Raw genomic sequence first — 16,172 nt, 5'->3', positions numbered from 1 at the left:
GAGAAATTTGGCACAGACAGGAGAGATATACAGAAGAGAAGGTGATATGAAGTGAGGGAAACATTGAAGTGTTGTAGCCATAGATCAATGAATACTAAAAGTCACCAGGGTCTCTGGAAGCTACAGGAGCCAGCAAGCAAGGAATTCTTTGATTGCTGGCCTTCAGCAGGTGTTAGACTCTGCTGAAAACTTGTTCTTAGCCTTCTGGTTTCCAGAACTGTGGGAGAATAAATTTCTGCTGTTTTAAGCCACTCAGTTTGTAGTAGTTTGTTAGAGCAGACAGAGGAAACTCCTATATGTATATAGTGTTTTGAGGCAGTGACATCCCAACACCAAATGATGATTGGAATATTTGTGTTCAACTTGGCGTGGCATAGTTTTTCTTTAATATATTGAGTAAACATTAGCCTTAATCTAGATTATATTAGTTTCTTATTGCTGCTGACACAGATTATCACAGATTACAGTGGTTTCAAACAACTCATTTATTATTTTAAAATTCTGGAAGTCAGAAGTCTGGAATGGGTCTCAGTGGGCTAAAATCAGAGTGTTATTAGGACTCCGTTCTTTTGTGGAGGTTCTAGAGGAGAATCTTGCTTTCTTCTCCTCTTTTCCAGCTTTTAGAACTGCCCATATTTCTTGGGTCATACATTCTTACCAACTTCAAAGCCTGCCATGGTTAGTTGAGCCTTTATTTAACATCATTTGTTTCCCCTCACCATTTAAAGACCTTTGTGATTCTGTTGGGTTCACTCTATTAGTCCAGCATAATCTTCTTGTGTAAGATGAGATGATGAGCAATCTTAATTCCATAGCATCCTTAATTTCTCTTTACCATGTAATGTAACATATTCACAACTCCTGGATATTAGGACATAGACATCTTTGGGGGACCATTTTTCTGCCTGTGGCATTAACTTTTTAAAATTAATCACCAAAATTTATTTAGTTTCATGCCAAACTAGCCATAGTACCATTGATTGGTCTCTAATTTTAGTGGGATAATAATATGTTATGTTTTAGTCAAAGTAATAATTCCAAATTGTTTAAAAATAGCACATAGTACTTAAATGCAGTACCATAATGAAATGCTGCAGTCTTTAGCTTTATTCCTCCAGAACTAGCCAGTCCAGACCTTAGAGCTATTCCTTTTGGAATTTAGCTTCCCTTACCTGAACGAGTTGCTGTATTAGCTTTCTGTTGTCACTATGACATATTACCACAAGTTCAGTGATTTAAAACAGCTTGGATTTATTTTCTTATAGTTCTAGAAGTCAGAAGTCCAAAATCAGTTTCATTGAGCTACAGTCAAGGTGTTGGTAAGACTGGTTACCTTCTGGAGGCCCTAGAGAGGATCCATTCCCCTGCTCTTTGGTTTTGTGTTTTCCAGATTCTAGTGGTTACCTGTATTCTTTGGTTTGTGGTCCCTTCTTTCAACTTAAAAGTGTACTGTATCACTCCAATCTCTTTGCATCATCACATCACATCTCTTGTGAGGACACTAATGGATTTATTGGGGGTCCACCTGAATAATCCTCCATAGTCTTCTCATCTCAGGATCCTTAATCATAAACGCATAATCTCTTTTGCTGTCTAAAGTAACATTCACAGGTTTTGGGGATTAGGATGTAGCCATCTTGGAGGGCCATTTCTTAGTCGGCTGTATGTAATTATATTGCTGATTCTTGATTTTCATTTTTAAAGTTGCTATATCTTAAGGTAATTGAAGAAAATTGTCTTATGTCCCCTGCATTATCTGAATAGAATTGAAATATATCAAACTTTATTCCTTTGTCAGTGTTTTATATTACTAAGATTATGTAAGTGCTGTTCAGTGTTTCATCGAGTAGTATAATTTATTCTTCCTGTAAAATTTTAATTTTTCTTTAGTTAATAATTGTTTCTAGTTTCCATTTGTCTAATTTTCTATGTGCCATTTGCTTCCTTTAAGCAAATGTTCTGCTGCTATGTCTTTTTAAAAATGCTCACAGTTTCATTTTTGTTTGTTTCGTTTTAAACTGAGAACCTCTCCTTCTCAGCCTCTCTCCTGGCTGTTTCCTGTATCAGCACGATGTACAACTCCTACCTCAGGATTTGCCTTAGCAAGTTTCTAGAGTTGATCTATTTTTCCTAGTTAACATGTTTTCTTAGTTTATTTTCTCATTTTGGTGAAGGTCATATTTGAGTACCTTTCTAGGAAAACTTACATGGGAAATAAAATTTAAGACCTTGAGTTTGAAATGCCTTTTATCTTCCTTATAGTGGGTTGTTTGTTTGGCCACGTATAGAGTTCTAGATCGGAATTTTGGGGGCATCATTCCTTTGTCTTCTGGCTTCCAGTGTTCTGCAGATGTCATACGCAGTGATGGTTCCTAAGTTGCTGTAGGGGCTTGGTTTCAAAAAATTTAAGATCTCTGTAGGGTTAGTGTTTTCATTTCCACAAATCTGCCTTGCTCTGGGACTTTCTTTTTCTGGGGGAATTGATGGATCCTTTAAATCAAGACACTTACCCTGGGTTTTGGCAAGCTTCCTTGTATTGGATAATAGCTTTCCCACTGTTTTCTGTGTTCTCTATCTCTCTGGAATTTATTCTGTGTGTGAGTGCTGCAGAGATTTCTAAATTTCTACTTTTTCTGTGTTAGAGTGTCTTTTATATCTGTATTCTACTTTCTGAAAGATGTCCATAATATCAATTTCCAGTGCATCTAATAATTTATTTTGATATTTTAATATTCAATGATCTTTTTTGCTGCTGTTCTCTTAAAGTATTTAAAATGTAGCATCCTGTCTTGTTTCATGGTTAAAATAACTTACCAGTGAACTTCAGGTTGGACTTTTATTCCTGTTTATACCGTCTGTTTTCTTCTAGATCTTTTTTTTCCCCTCTCTCTGTGTCTCTTTTTTAAATCTCTTATGCCTTTTCTTAGTGAAGGCATATGTATTTGAATGAAGCACTAAATAGCTACTTGGAGTCTGTGTGTGTGTGTGTGTGTGTGTGTATGTGTGTTGACAATGGTAGGAAAGGGGAAATTAGTGGAGAGAGGTTATTCTGTCTCTTTTTGGGCTTTGCTGTAGGAGCATTAGACAGTTAGACAAATTTTTGTTGGAAAAATCTCTGATTTCAGCATATATAGGTCCTTTCTCTTAAATTTCCCAAAGAAAAGTTCTTTAATGTTCAGTATTAATGTCTAAGCTGCTGTTCTGAATGTAGAACGGGAGAAGTCTTCTTTTCAGTATGCAGATTTTCACTCTTACATAGTTATTCTCCTCTGTGACCGGGACCTGCTGAGTCCTGAGCTATTGGCGTTTCTTTTCCAAGGGGACACCTTGGTTTTTCGGGGGTGGAGTAGCTGCACAGGATGGGGAGGGGCTTGCCTTTCCCTCCCTTACTATATCCTCTCTCGAACGGGGGTGGGGTAGTTGCACAGGATGGGGAGGGGCTTGCCTTTTCACCCCTTATCATATCCTCTCTCAAACTGGTTTTCCTTGCTTTCAACCAGGGGTCTGTCTCACACCTTCTTTGGTCTCCAAAACCTTGGACTTTCCAGAATGATTGTCATTAGTCACCTGACAAGGGCTGGAGATGAACACTGGTGTTCAGTTCATTGTACTATTTTGGATATTGTTACATTCATCCGGGTACCATGCGTTTGTCAAACTGCAAGTCTGAGCATACAGTCCCTGCAAGACTGCTCTATCTTCAGGTGCCGACTGTAAGTTTAAGGGTCCCCAGGGCCACTTTCATTTCAGACTTGCTGGCTGCAAATTCAGGCTTTCCCAAGCCCACTCTAAGGTCTGATAATTCACCAGACAGATTGAGGATCCACTGAAAGTGCAATGCTTACAGTTAGTTTTATTGTAGAAAAGATACAGATTAGAACCTTCTAAAGAAAGAGATACGTGGGCTGAAGTCCGGGACTGTTCCAAACAAGAACTGTGACATGTTATCCTCCTGGCATGGACAGATGGCACAGTGCTCAGAGTACTGGCGAGTAGGGAAGCTCAGGGGGCCTCCATGCCTTGAGGTCTCATTGGAGTTTCATTACATAAAAATGATTGCATCATTGGTCAAGTGGCCAGACTCGGTCTCCATCCCTTCTTCTGCCCAGAGGTGACCTTTTTTAATAACATGAACGGTCTTTATGGGTGGTCATTATGTCATGACCTGCTTCACTAGGAGTCACCTTGTTAGGTTCACTTGAGGTTGAGGGGTCTGCCACAAATAACAAAGACACTCTCCTGGCTGAGGAAATTCCTAGGGTGTAGGGGTTATCTCCCAGGAACCTGAAAAGGCCAAACATCTCTTTGGACTGAGACCAAATTCTTTTTTATATGTTGTTTCATGATAAGAAGGTAGCAGCACTGCCAGGAACCTCTTTTTCTCCCAAGTTTCATATGCCATGTATCTCTTTAAAATTTCCCACTCCTTCTGTCTCTTATTTTCATTTAGGTTAGTGGTCTATTTTGAAATAATTGAATCTGCTCTTTAATTGAAGACATTTTCATAAAAGGTAATAAGTTCTTTTGCCCTCCACTTCCAGTCTGATCTTAAGACTGTTTGAGTAATGGTTTACCAAGGGAGACACAATTTGATGTGGTTTGATAGGCACACTTTTTCATTTTACAAAGCATTGCTTGCAGGTACCAGAAGTCTGATTGAAAGGAAGTAAAATTACTGGACCAATGAAACATTAACAAAGTGGGGGGACAATTATGCTAAAGTTATGTAAATAGTTTTAGATTAGTATAAGTCATTATGTTTTTCAGAGTAGTTGATGGGGCAAAAATTAGATTGCTTATTTATTTGAGAGTTAATTTTGATTTGTTTTATTTTTAAAGGTCATAATGGTTGTCTTATTTTGATCCTTCATTTAATTTCTTCCTTGAAGATTATTACATGAAATAGCAAAGCTAAGTTGTACCTTCTTAATGGTAATACAGGACATAAAATTTTTGAATTGGCTTTAGATTTTATACTAAAATGCCTTTTTACCATCTCTTTTATTGTGTTAAAGGCATGTCTTTGTAGTAAGAACTAAACTTACTTAAGGTTATCTTTTGTGTGCTTCTCTGTATTTCCTAGCAGGAAAGTTGGTAAGTTGATTAGCTCACTTATTAAAGTAGGGTGTTTCATTTTAAATCAGGCTTATTTTAGAAATATTTTATACCTATTAAATGCCTCTGTGATGATGAAGAAAAGAATAATTGCTAGGGAAAAGAAAAGTGGCCAAATGTATTCTAGCATCCTGTGCAGTTTAACATTCTTTAAGTTTTTTACTTTGTATTGTCTCTCTTAAGCATGAATTTAATTTTAAAATTAGGTGCATCTATAGACTGAACCATGTAGTATACTAGAATTCCATGTCCTCCTTGGATATCCTTTTGTTTTCTCTAGAGTTTGTAACTGTTCCATACCTTCTTGTGCTCGATTACTGTTATAAAAATATTTAAATATTTGTTTGTCAAGATTCTGGTTGCTAAATCGTTTTTAGCCCGATTTCTTGACGACCCAACATAAAAAAATCAGTTTTGAGCATCTTCTCTTATTTTCTAGTAGGGGCTAGGATAGTGTTCTGAATTAAATAGATTTCTTAATTAGCCTAACAGATCTGAGGTGATCTGAAATTATTTATTTATTTTCTTAAGGAAAGGCTATATTAATGTGTTAAATTAGATTAATTCTGATTTCTAAACTTGAGTCCAGATGATGTAAGGGAATTCAAGTTGTGTGGCATAAAGAATTAAGAATTTTGAAATTTGTAAATGATCATATTTTTCCTCTTTAGTTAGAATCACATTGTTACATTTCAGTTTTTACTTTATTGATGCCTTTGACTTTTAATTCTGTTGAGGCTGTAGTTTTGGTTTGATACTGCTTGGAGGCAAGAGAATGGAGATCATTCTTGGAAGTCTTTTATTTTAGATTTGACTCTGAATATATTTGTGCTGTTGATGCAAAATAATAATTGTACCAAGTGCGTCATTCGTAGTATTGAAGTTCTATCTCGTTAAAATAGTTAACTTGTGTGAGTTCTTATTTGATTCTTGAAGTAACGTATAAGTCTACTGTTGCAGGTTAACTTATGGATATAATAGAGGGAAACTAACATTACAGAGTTACTGAGCTGTGATTGACAGTCAGGTTTAAATTGTATACTGTGTGCTGATTTGCTACACTGATATATCACAAAATGATCCTAGTGTTAACTGACACCTTTCATCATATTACTGAATTACCATTTCTTTTCTTTTTTTTTTTTTTGTGGTGAGAAAACTCTACTCTCTTAGCAGCTTTTAGGTATGTAATCTGGTATTATTAGTGATAATCAGCATGCTGTACTTAAATCCCCAGAGCTTATTCAACTATACCCTTTGACCAGAACAACTCCCCATGTCCCCTCTCCCCAAGTCCCTGGTAACCACTGCTGCGAGTTCTGCTTTTTTACACTCCACATATAAATGAGGTGATACAGTATTGGTCTGACTTCTTTCACTTACCATCTTGAATATCATGCGCTCAAGGTCCATCCATATTGTCACAAATGGCAGGACTTCGTTCGTTTAAATGGCTGAATGACATTTCGTTGGACTCACGTAGCACATCTTCTTTATCCATCTATTTACTGTATCCATATCTTGGCTGTTGTGAATAGTGCTTCAGTGAACATGTGAGTGTAGATATCTGAGATCCTGTTTTTATTTTCTTGGGCTATGTGCTCAGAAGAGGGATTGCTGGATCATATGTCACTCTATTTTTAATTTTTTTGAGTACCCTCTATACTGTTTTTCATAGCGTGTGTACTAACTTACATTCCCACCAGCAGTGTATAAGGATTCCCTTTTTTCCAAATCCTTACCAACCCTTATCTCTTGGTTTTTTTTAAATGATAGTCATTGATGAATAGCCATGAGATATCTCATTCTGGTTTTGATTTGCATTTTCCCAATGATTATTGATATTGAGCACCTTTCTTTGTACCTGTGGACATTTGTGTGTCTTTGGGAAAATGTTGATTGAGTTCCTCTTTCCATTTTTCTTTTTTTTACATTGGATTGGTTTTGTTTTGTTTGTTTTTTGCTGTTGAGTTGTATGAGTTCCTTATGTATTTTGGGTATTAACTCCTATCTGCATATGTATTCCTTATCACTCTTCTGCATTATGATTTTTTTTCTTACAGGATTTTGTTTTCTAACATACTAGGTATTTGCTTGTCTCTCTTCCATGAGAATTTAAGCTCTGTTAGAGATTTTTTTTTCTCCCTTTGGTCTGACTTGGTCACTTTTTGTATCTTTGATACCCGGAATGATCCTTAGTGTACATTTAAAGTCTCTGTTTCTCAGAAATATGTAGTCTCAGTAGGACAGAGCTTCTGAGATAAAATGACCATGTAAAGTATTTAGCTTGACATGTTGGACATGAGGTACTCATTAATTGTAGTTGTTGAAGGATAAGAAAAGAAAAAGTAGAATCAGACATTTCAGATAGAAATAACCTGAATAAGAGAAAACTACATTCACATCTTAGGGACTAGGGTAGTACTGTTGAGGGGCACACGGGAAAAATAAGGTTGGAAGTATATTGATGCTTTTGAACTGTGGTGTTGGAGAAGACTCTTGAGAGTCCCTTGGACTGCACGGAGATCCAACCAGTCCATCATAAAGGAGACCATTCCTGGGTGTTCATTGGAAGGACTGATGTTGAATCTGAAACTCCAATCCTTTGGCCACCTGATGCGAAGAGCTGACTCATTTGAAAAGACCCTGATCCTGGGAAAGATTGAGGGCAGGAGGAGAACGGGACAACAGAGGATGAGATGGTTGGATTGCATCACTGACTCAATGGACATGGGTTTGGGTGGACTCCAGGAGTTGGTGATGGACAGGGTGCCCTGGCGTGCTGCGGTTCATGGGGTCGCAAAGAGTCGGACACGACTGAGCAACTGAACTGAACTGATATTGTGGAGACCAAGGCAGTTGTATTTTGTAGTGTCTAATGAGAAGTAATTGACTATTTTTAAGGCAGAGGTGCCATAATGAAAGTGGTGGGTTTGGAAGATGAGTCCAACAGAAGTCCTTGAGGTTGACTGGAGATCCTTCTGGTGTAGGTTTAACTGGAAATTAATAAAACATTTAGAAATTTGTAATAAAAATAAATTTGCAAAGTCATAAGTTACACTCAAATTTTAATGGTTTCCTCTCAAACTGTATAGTAGTATATAATTATGATTTGGTTACAGTGTATATTCTGAATTATTTATGGAATTGCCAACTTTTAATATACTTTTCCATTTAAAACTAAAGCTTTCATTTAAAATAAACCAAGATGTTTATATTGGTAACTAACTTACTAAATATACTAATATAGGGCAAAGTATGTTTAGTCCAGCAAACATTGGTCAACCCCGAAAGACAACATTATCTCCTGCCCAGTTGGATCCTTTTTATACTCAAGGAGATTCTCTGACATCTGAAGATCACCTTGATGACACTTGGGTGACTGTGTTCGGGTAAGGTTTCTAGATAATTTACCTTTAAAGCAACAATGTTTTCTAATGAATATTATCAAATATATTTTAAAAACTAAAATAGTTGCATAGCAGACACTCATTTATCCACCTAGATTCACCTAAATTCATCTTTCTTGTTATTGTTGGTACATTTCAGGGTACGTTGCAGACTTCAGTATATATCACCTTGGCATTTCTTCTTCTCTTCTCTTGACATTTCTTTCTCTTCTCCGGGGGATCTTCCCAACCCAGGGATCGAACCCAAGCCTCCCGCATTGCAGGCAGATTCTTTACCAGCTGAGCCACAAGGGAAGCCCTTGACATTTCAGCATGTATATTACTTTTTGATTTTTAATAGTTTTTCCATCATTTTTCTGTTTGCCTTTTCTTAAATTATTTTCTTTTCAGCATATTTGCTGAATATTGGAAGAGGGTTGCCCCACTAGACTTAGGAAGCCCCTTCCTTTGTTGGAACTGTGTCTATGCTTATATTGGACTTCACCAGTTTTGAACTAACGAGTTGAATTGTATTTGTGTATATATGCATACTGTGCCACAGGATTGGTACCTACTAGCTGTAGAATATCGAACATTAATAGAAACTGCACGGCAGTCCTAGATGCATTTGACAGTGTGATGTCATGCTGTTGCTGGACCTCACTGTACCTAGTTTTGGGGTGAAAAATACAAGAACACGTGAGCTTGAAGGAGAGAGCAATGCACGGGTGGGTGTTAGTGTACTTTATTCAATTTATTTAAGCTCAGAGGGGTGTGTAAGATCACAGTGAAGTTTTCCTTCTTACCTTTTCCCCAGCAGCTACAGTTTCTCTCCTCGTTAGGTAGTTACTGCCACCTGCTTTTTGTGTCACCTTCCAGAGAGAGTCGTTGGTGCTGATTGTGTTTAGGTAAAAAGCAGGGTCCTTGCTTTTCCTTGCTCTCCAGAAAGCCCACCCTCAGCCCTGTGTCCACAGCCATTGGGCTGACTGCTGCTGCTTTTTTTTTTTTCGGTGTTTGTGTTTAAATTTTTGTATTCTCTCATGAAGTGCTTGTTGGTATGTTTTTGAATGTATCTGTCCACTCAAGTGTGTTTTTCAAGTTGAGTAGTAATGGTATCACTTTTAAGCTTCCTCAATAGTTGCATAAATTAATTGAAGTATTATACTTCTGTTAGTCCTTCATTGTTAAGACTTATCCTTTCCCACCCATATATTTTCTGTTGGTTTTATATTTTAGTAGCCCTGCTTATGAGTTTAATTGCAAGAACGGAAACATTTTCTTCTAAGGGATAAAATATCATCTTTTGATTATTTATAGGGAAGTACAGCTAAAAAGTACAGTTAAAATACATTATATATGTTCTTCCTTTGATGATTTGACTTCTTCCTTCTGACTCAGGGTCATGAAATAACATTTATTTTTTTAGGGTAATGATTTTTAAAAAAATTTTAATTGTAGGACAGTTTCTTAACAGTGTTATGTTTGTTTCTGCTGCACAACAAGGTGAATCAGCCATAAGTATACATATATCCCTCCCTCTTGAGTAGGGTGATTCTTTGACAGGATATATTGGAATGTTTCTCCTCAGAGTGGTCCTAGACTCTTACGTTTTATTTCTCAAGTGCCTCCCTCAAGTGCAAACATTATTTCTCTCTCTGGTTTTGGTATTTTTTAGTACTGCTTTGCAGTCACCCCGACTTTTTTGTTGTTTTCTTTGGAGTTAGAAACCTTATATCCAAACTTACATAACATAAAATTTTCCAATCTTGAATGCAGTATTTTAGTCACATAGATTTTAATATGTGGAGTTTCTTATTTATTTTTGTGACTCACATTTTTTTCCTTTAAATTTCTAATTCAAGCTCCAGATAACTGAAGTTATTGGTTAAGGAAACTCCAGATTTTCAAGTTGAAAATAGCTTTATTATTTGAATTATCAAACTTATATCTCATTGTGATAGTCAAGACATTCAGCGCTTTATGAAGAAGAAAGTAAAAATCACTTAGAATTTTCCATACAGAAATAAGGCCATTTAAAGTTTTGGTAGCCATCTTTTTAATTGATTGTTTACCATTGATTCTGGTTCTGAGTTTTTGTTTCAGGAACACATTTTTGAATTTTCAGGTGGTGCTCAGTATATATTGATATGACTCTGTATAATGTAAAGTTCTTTGCTCTTTAATAACCGTAGTAGTATATCTCAGTGTTTCTCCACCCCCCTCACAAGCATGTATGCACATACACATACCCACGTAAAATAAGTTATATGCAGAACTGTGACTTGAATTTTAGAAATTTCAGGGAAGGAATTTGGAGATGGAAAAAAGTGGCTGAGTCAGAACTAATTTTAACATAATTTGCTTTTGGGTGATGGGCAAATGAATAGATTTAACTAATAATAGAGGAAAGCAGAATGATCAAGGGTCTCTTATTAATGTACTAGACAACTGGGGAGTGTTTATCTTGAAATGCTTGTAAGTTAATTTGCATTCATCATTATTGAAGTTGATTGGGCAAGTTTTTTTTCCCCAGGTTTCCTCAGGCATCTGCTTCCTATATATTATTGCAATTTGCACAATATGGGAATATCTTAAAACATGTGGTAAGTCTTAATTCTTTTCAGTTCAAGATTTAAGCTGAGGAAAGATAATCTGTGAATTTGCTGCTGAATGTCTTAAAAGTTTTTCTTTCTTTTTTAAAATTTTCAAAGAATATATCTGTTGGAGTCTGACAGGCTGGAAGTTGCATAGTATTTGATAAAAAAGGAGAAGATAAGTAAGTGAGAGTTTCAGGCTTCCCCCCTTTTAAAAATAGTTCACAGTCTCTTAAAAAAGATTGTGAAAGTTTTCCAATTTGAGCTTGTTTTATTGGGGTAAATGAAAACAAAAAGGATATTTCTTACTTAGAGTTCGTAGAGTTTCTTTAGTTTTGCAGAGAGCTTTTTTTTTTTTCTCTTTAAATTACCTTGCACAATAAATTATAAATAACAAATCTTTTTTTTATTGCTAGAGATTGACTTGTTTAACTCCTACAAAAAAATCAGATCGATGAATACAGTTTTAAAAAAATTTCATAGCAAGTGTGGATAAGACCTTTTTGTAAGAAACAATTATCTTTTGAAAATTACTTTGCTTTTAGAGAATATTTGCCACATATTCTTTATATAAGAGATTTAAGAATTAGAGATACTGAAATTGTTTAAATAGAATTTTTGTTGAATTCTAGTATACAGCTTTTACAGGGCATCAGATAAAAACTAGAAGCGGATTTATTTTGTATGTTTCTATTTTCTAATAGAAAATTTGAATTTTATATACTTTATATTTTAATTTAAGAAAAAACTTCATTTTTTGCAGATGTCTAACACAGGAAATTGGATGCATATTCGTTATCAATCTAAATTGCAGGCCCGAAAAGCCTTAAGCAAAGATGGAAGAATTTTTGGAGAATCTATCATGATTGGTGTAAAACCATGTATAGATAAAGTAAGTTATTGCTGATGTAAGGAAAACAGCTTAATTTATATGAAGAACACAGAACTAAGTACTAACATTGGTGGCGTGTCACTTTGCTTCACTGTGCTGCTGTTGCTTAGTTTTTAAAAATGTGATGGATGATGTTATAGCATTCTTTTATGATAAGTCAAAGATATTTAGTCACAATACTCTAGATATAATATATCCTAACCCCTTCACTCTACAGGTAAAGAGGTCAAGAGGTCTTAGGTAACTTACCCAGGGTTGTTAAGGTGAGGCCTACATTCTAGGTCTTTTAACTTTTAACCCATTCCCTTTTTTGCACAAAGCAACATCAGATTCTTTAAGTACTTTAAAGGAGTGGTGCTATTTCAGAATGAAATATTCCATATGAATGGTAACTGAGGGTTTCTTTAGAAAGACTGAAGCTTTTTTTTAAAATGTAGTATCAAATAGATTTATTTATATATATTCTTTAAAACTTCCTGAAAACTGTATTTATTTATTTGGCTGTGCCAAATCTTAGTTGCAGCATGTGGGATCTAGTTCCCTGACCAGAGATTGAACCTGAGTCTTATGCCTTGGCAGTGCAGAGTGTAGCCACTGAACCACCAGGGAAGTTCCTGACTTTTTGTTTTATGTTGAAATATAGTTGATTAACAATATTGTGATAGTTTCAGGTATACTGCAGAGTGATTCAGTTATACAGACGCATGTGTGTGTTCTTTTTCAAATTCTTTCCACATTTAAATTGTTACATAATACTGAACAGAGTTCCCTATGTTATGTAGTAGGTCCGTCTGTGTTGATTGTCCATTTTAAAGATATCAGTGTGTTCATGTCCCTGTAACTATCCCTTCTGCCTATCCTTATCCCGGCAACCATAAGTTGATTCTTTTAAGTCTGTGAGCATCTTTCTGTTATCTAGGTTCATTTGTGTCTTTTAAAATTTCATTTATAGGTGGATACCATATGATACCATATGATATTTATCTTTCTCTGTGTGACTGACTTAGTATGACAATCTCAAGGGCTGTCTGTGTTGCTGCAAATGGCATTATTTCATCATTTTTAATGGCTGAGTAATACTCCATTGTGTATATGTGCCACATCTCTATCCATTCCTCTGTTGATGGACGTTTAGGTTGCTTCCATGTCTTGGCTGTTGTAAGGTGAAGCTTTTTTATTAGTCATTTCTGTTTTAAAATATTTAAATAATACTATATGTTTATATGGGGCTTCCCTGATAGCTCAGATAGTAAAGAATCTGCAGTGCAAGAGATCTGGGTTCGATCTCTGGGTCAGGAAGATCCCCCTGGAGAAGGGAAAGGCTACCCACTCTTGTATTCTTGCCTGGAGAATTCCATGGACAGAGGAGCTTGGTGGGCTACAGTCCATGGCGTTGCACTGAGTTGGACGCGACTGAGTGACTCATATATACACACAGAGACATACATCTATATACTTTTAAATAAACTGAGTACACTTTAAACTTTTCTTTGTGGCTTGTAAAATCATGATCGTTCTTTAATATATGTGAACTTTCACCTACCAGGCATTGTGCTTGGTACTTATATACATTATATATATATAATATATATATATTAGTGCATGAATTAGACATGGCTCCTGTTATCATAATCTTAGATTGCTGAGTAGTTGTGTAATTATTACATTGTGCTGTAACAGATCATCATAGAGGCTAGAGGAAAATTTGGGGTTACTGGGTATAAAATAGCATGGACTTACTACCCACCTCAGCTTCCCCCAAAATTCTCTTGTCTTTCTTACTGATTTTCCATTGTGTTTGTTAGGAGAGTCTTACTCTTGAGAGTTGATAGTAGATATTTGAGGTCATTCAAGTGAGATTTCTGTTTGAGCATTAGGTCTCATATGCTAGCTAAGAAGCAGGTACTGTTCTATCAAGTCTAAAATTAGTGAAAGGTGAATTAGATCAAATAAAGTATGCTTCTTTTAATGATGTTTTCTTTGGACGTAATAGTGGATAAGATGTTTTGTGTTCTTTATTTCTCCAGAGCGTCATGGAAAACAGTGACAGGTGTGCTTTATCATCTCCATCTCTTGCCTTCACACCACCGATCAAAACCTTAGGTACACCAACCCAGCCTGGAAGCACTCCTCGGATTTCTACCATGAGACCTCTTGCTACAGCATACAAAGCTTCTACTAGTGACTATCAGGTATTTTAAGGATTGGATGAAAGAACATACTTTAAAGGCTGCAGTGCGTAGTGTGTGTGTTTAACTTTTTCATTGGGTTGATTTGTATGCCATTAAATGCCATTAAATATTTCCTATTGAAATTGATTACCTCGATGAAACCAATACACTTTGTGTTTTTAAATTTTCTATTTTACAAATTACAATTTTGGCCAGTGGAAATTTATCTTGAATTTTCAAAAAAAATCGTTGTCATTTTAAAAAACATTTTGAGAGTTGTTATTTTAGTTTTTTCTAAGTTATGTTTGCATATATAAAAAGTTTCTTGTGGGCATCTCTGGCGTGAGAGAATGCTAAAACTATATTAGTTGATAACTAAATCTGATGGTATCACAAATGAAGAACCTTAGATTGGAAGCAATTTTGGTGATCAAAAGAAAACGTTGCCCAGCTCCCATTTCAAAACTTACCATTTCAAAAAAGCTTAAAGGAAAAGTTCATTATGTTTATTGAAGAATACTAGAAATACTGTGACTCTCACTCAGTATATAATTGTCTCTTGCTTAATTAGCCAGGAGTTCTAAACTTGCCCAGCTACAGACACAAGTCCTAAGACAGCAAATAAGACACTTTAGTAGAGCAGTTGGACTTCCCCTTGAAATTTGGGGATCATTCTAGAACTGGCTTAATTTTTCCTTTCAGTTGTTTTTTTTCTTTTAATCATCATTGTAAAGTCCTCATCTCCTGTAGCTTTAGTGTTTGTCATTTTACTAATTGGGCAGTAGATGCACTTTGCTTTGCTGAAGGAATATAAATTCTGCCATTCTTAAAAGCATATAGATCTTCTAGCTAAGCCTGTGTTTTAATCTTTAAATATACAATTTAGTGCTACAAATCCATTTTAGTGTCTGGTACTTTAAAATTAGCTGTTAACTCTAGAATGGACTCTGACACTAAAACCATAACCATACAATTTTATGTATGTGTGTTTTTTTGATAGGTGATTTCTGACAGACAAACACCAAAAAAAGATGAAAGTCTTGTATCCAAAGCGATGGAATACATGTTCGGCTGGTAGTGTAGGAAGAGCTGAGACGTCAAGTACAGAGGAGAAGACTGCCACACTAAAGCAGAGTTAGCAGGGTGCTGCTGGGATTCTTCGGTTAGTTATATAACCACTCTTGACAGTGTCATATAGCTGTCTCATACTTCCTTTGGAAGCTTTTTTCTTTAAGAATATAGCATACTTGTAGCTCGCACTTTAAAAGATGCTTGAGATACATTTTAAAGAAACAAATCCCTGTAAAGAAGATTTTGGGCTTCCTGTGATAGTTCATGATTAACTGCAAAAACTGATTGATTACTGTAAATTATATAATTGAGTTTGTAGTGAGGCTTTGTAGTCTTCATAAGTTGGTGAGGTGAATTTCATGAAGGGTAGCTATAGCTGCTTCTAACAAGACACAAAGATTATAATTAACAATTTGAATTAGGGTCTTTTAATTTAGATAGTATTTAATATTTTAATTATCCTTGTTTATATTTGTCCTGAATGATCATCTTTCAGTCTTGTAAAGCCAATGCAATATTTTAAAAAACCGAAGTTTCTTGATAATAAACTTGTCAATTATATGTATTGAGCCGTTTTTGAAAGTGATTTCTTAATTAGTACAAAAAGTTTGAAGTCTGCAGAAATAGAGAAACTATGTCATGAACCTTCATCTGCCTATAATCCAGCTTTCATAACCGTGTAACCATTACTATTTTGCCATGCTAGTTTAATCTCTCATTCTTTCGTTTAAAGTATATCTGAGATGTGATTTTAAATACTTGAGGTTATATCAAAGAAAGAATATTTCCATATGTAATTACAATGGCAGTATCTCACCTGAAAGAAGAAGAATTTCTTAAGTTCTAATATCTAGTCCTGTAAAAACGTTTTCCAGTTGTTTCCAAAATTTGTTTCAATTTTACAGTTGGTTGGTTTGAGTCACTATTGAGACCACATCTA

The 16,172-nt window shown here is 35.5% G+C and overlaps 1 protein-coding gene across 1 annotated transcript in view; it reads left to right on the top strand.

The window, feature by feature from the left end:
- NUP35 (nucleoporin 35) overlaps positions 1–15,797 on the top strand; it is a 31,636-nt gene extending 15,839 nt beyond the window's left edge. Inside the window, exons 5-9 of the mRNA XM_061135016.1 lie at positions 8,366–8,507; positions 11,038–11,107; positions 11,862–11,990; positions 14,018–14,182; positions 15,162–15,797. Of these exons, the coding sequence (XP_060990999.1) occupies positions 8,366–8,507; positions 11,038–11,107; positions 11,862–11,990; positions 14,018–14,182; positions 15,162–15,239 (584 nt within the window). The 3' untranslated portion in view covers positions 15,240–15,797. The remainder of the gene's footprint in view (positions 1–8,365; positions 8,508–11,037; positions 11,108–11,861; positions 11,991–14,017; positions 14,183–15,161) is intronic.
- The last annotated feature ends 375 nt before the right edge of the window (positions 15,798–16,172 follow it).

Source organism: Dama dama, chromosome 33 (assembly GCF_033118175.1).
Source record: "Dama dama isolate Ldn47 chromosome 33, ASM3311817v1, whole genome shotgun sequence".
In the NCBI taxonomy this organism is placed as follows: Eukaryota; Metazoa; Chordata; class Mammalia; order Artiodactyla; family Cervidae; genus Dama; species Dama dama.
Note: the sequence above shows the minus strand (reverse complement) of the source record. Positions and strands in the feature narration are given on the sequence as shown.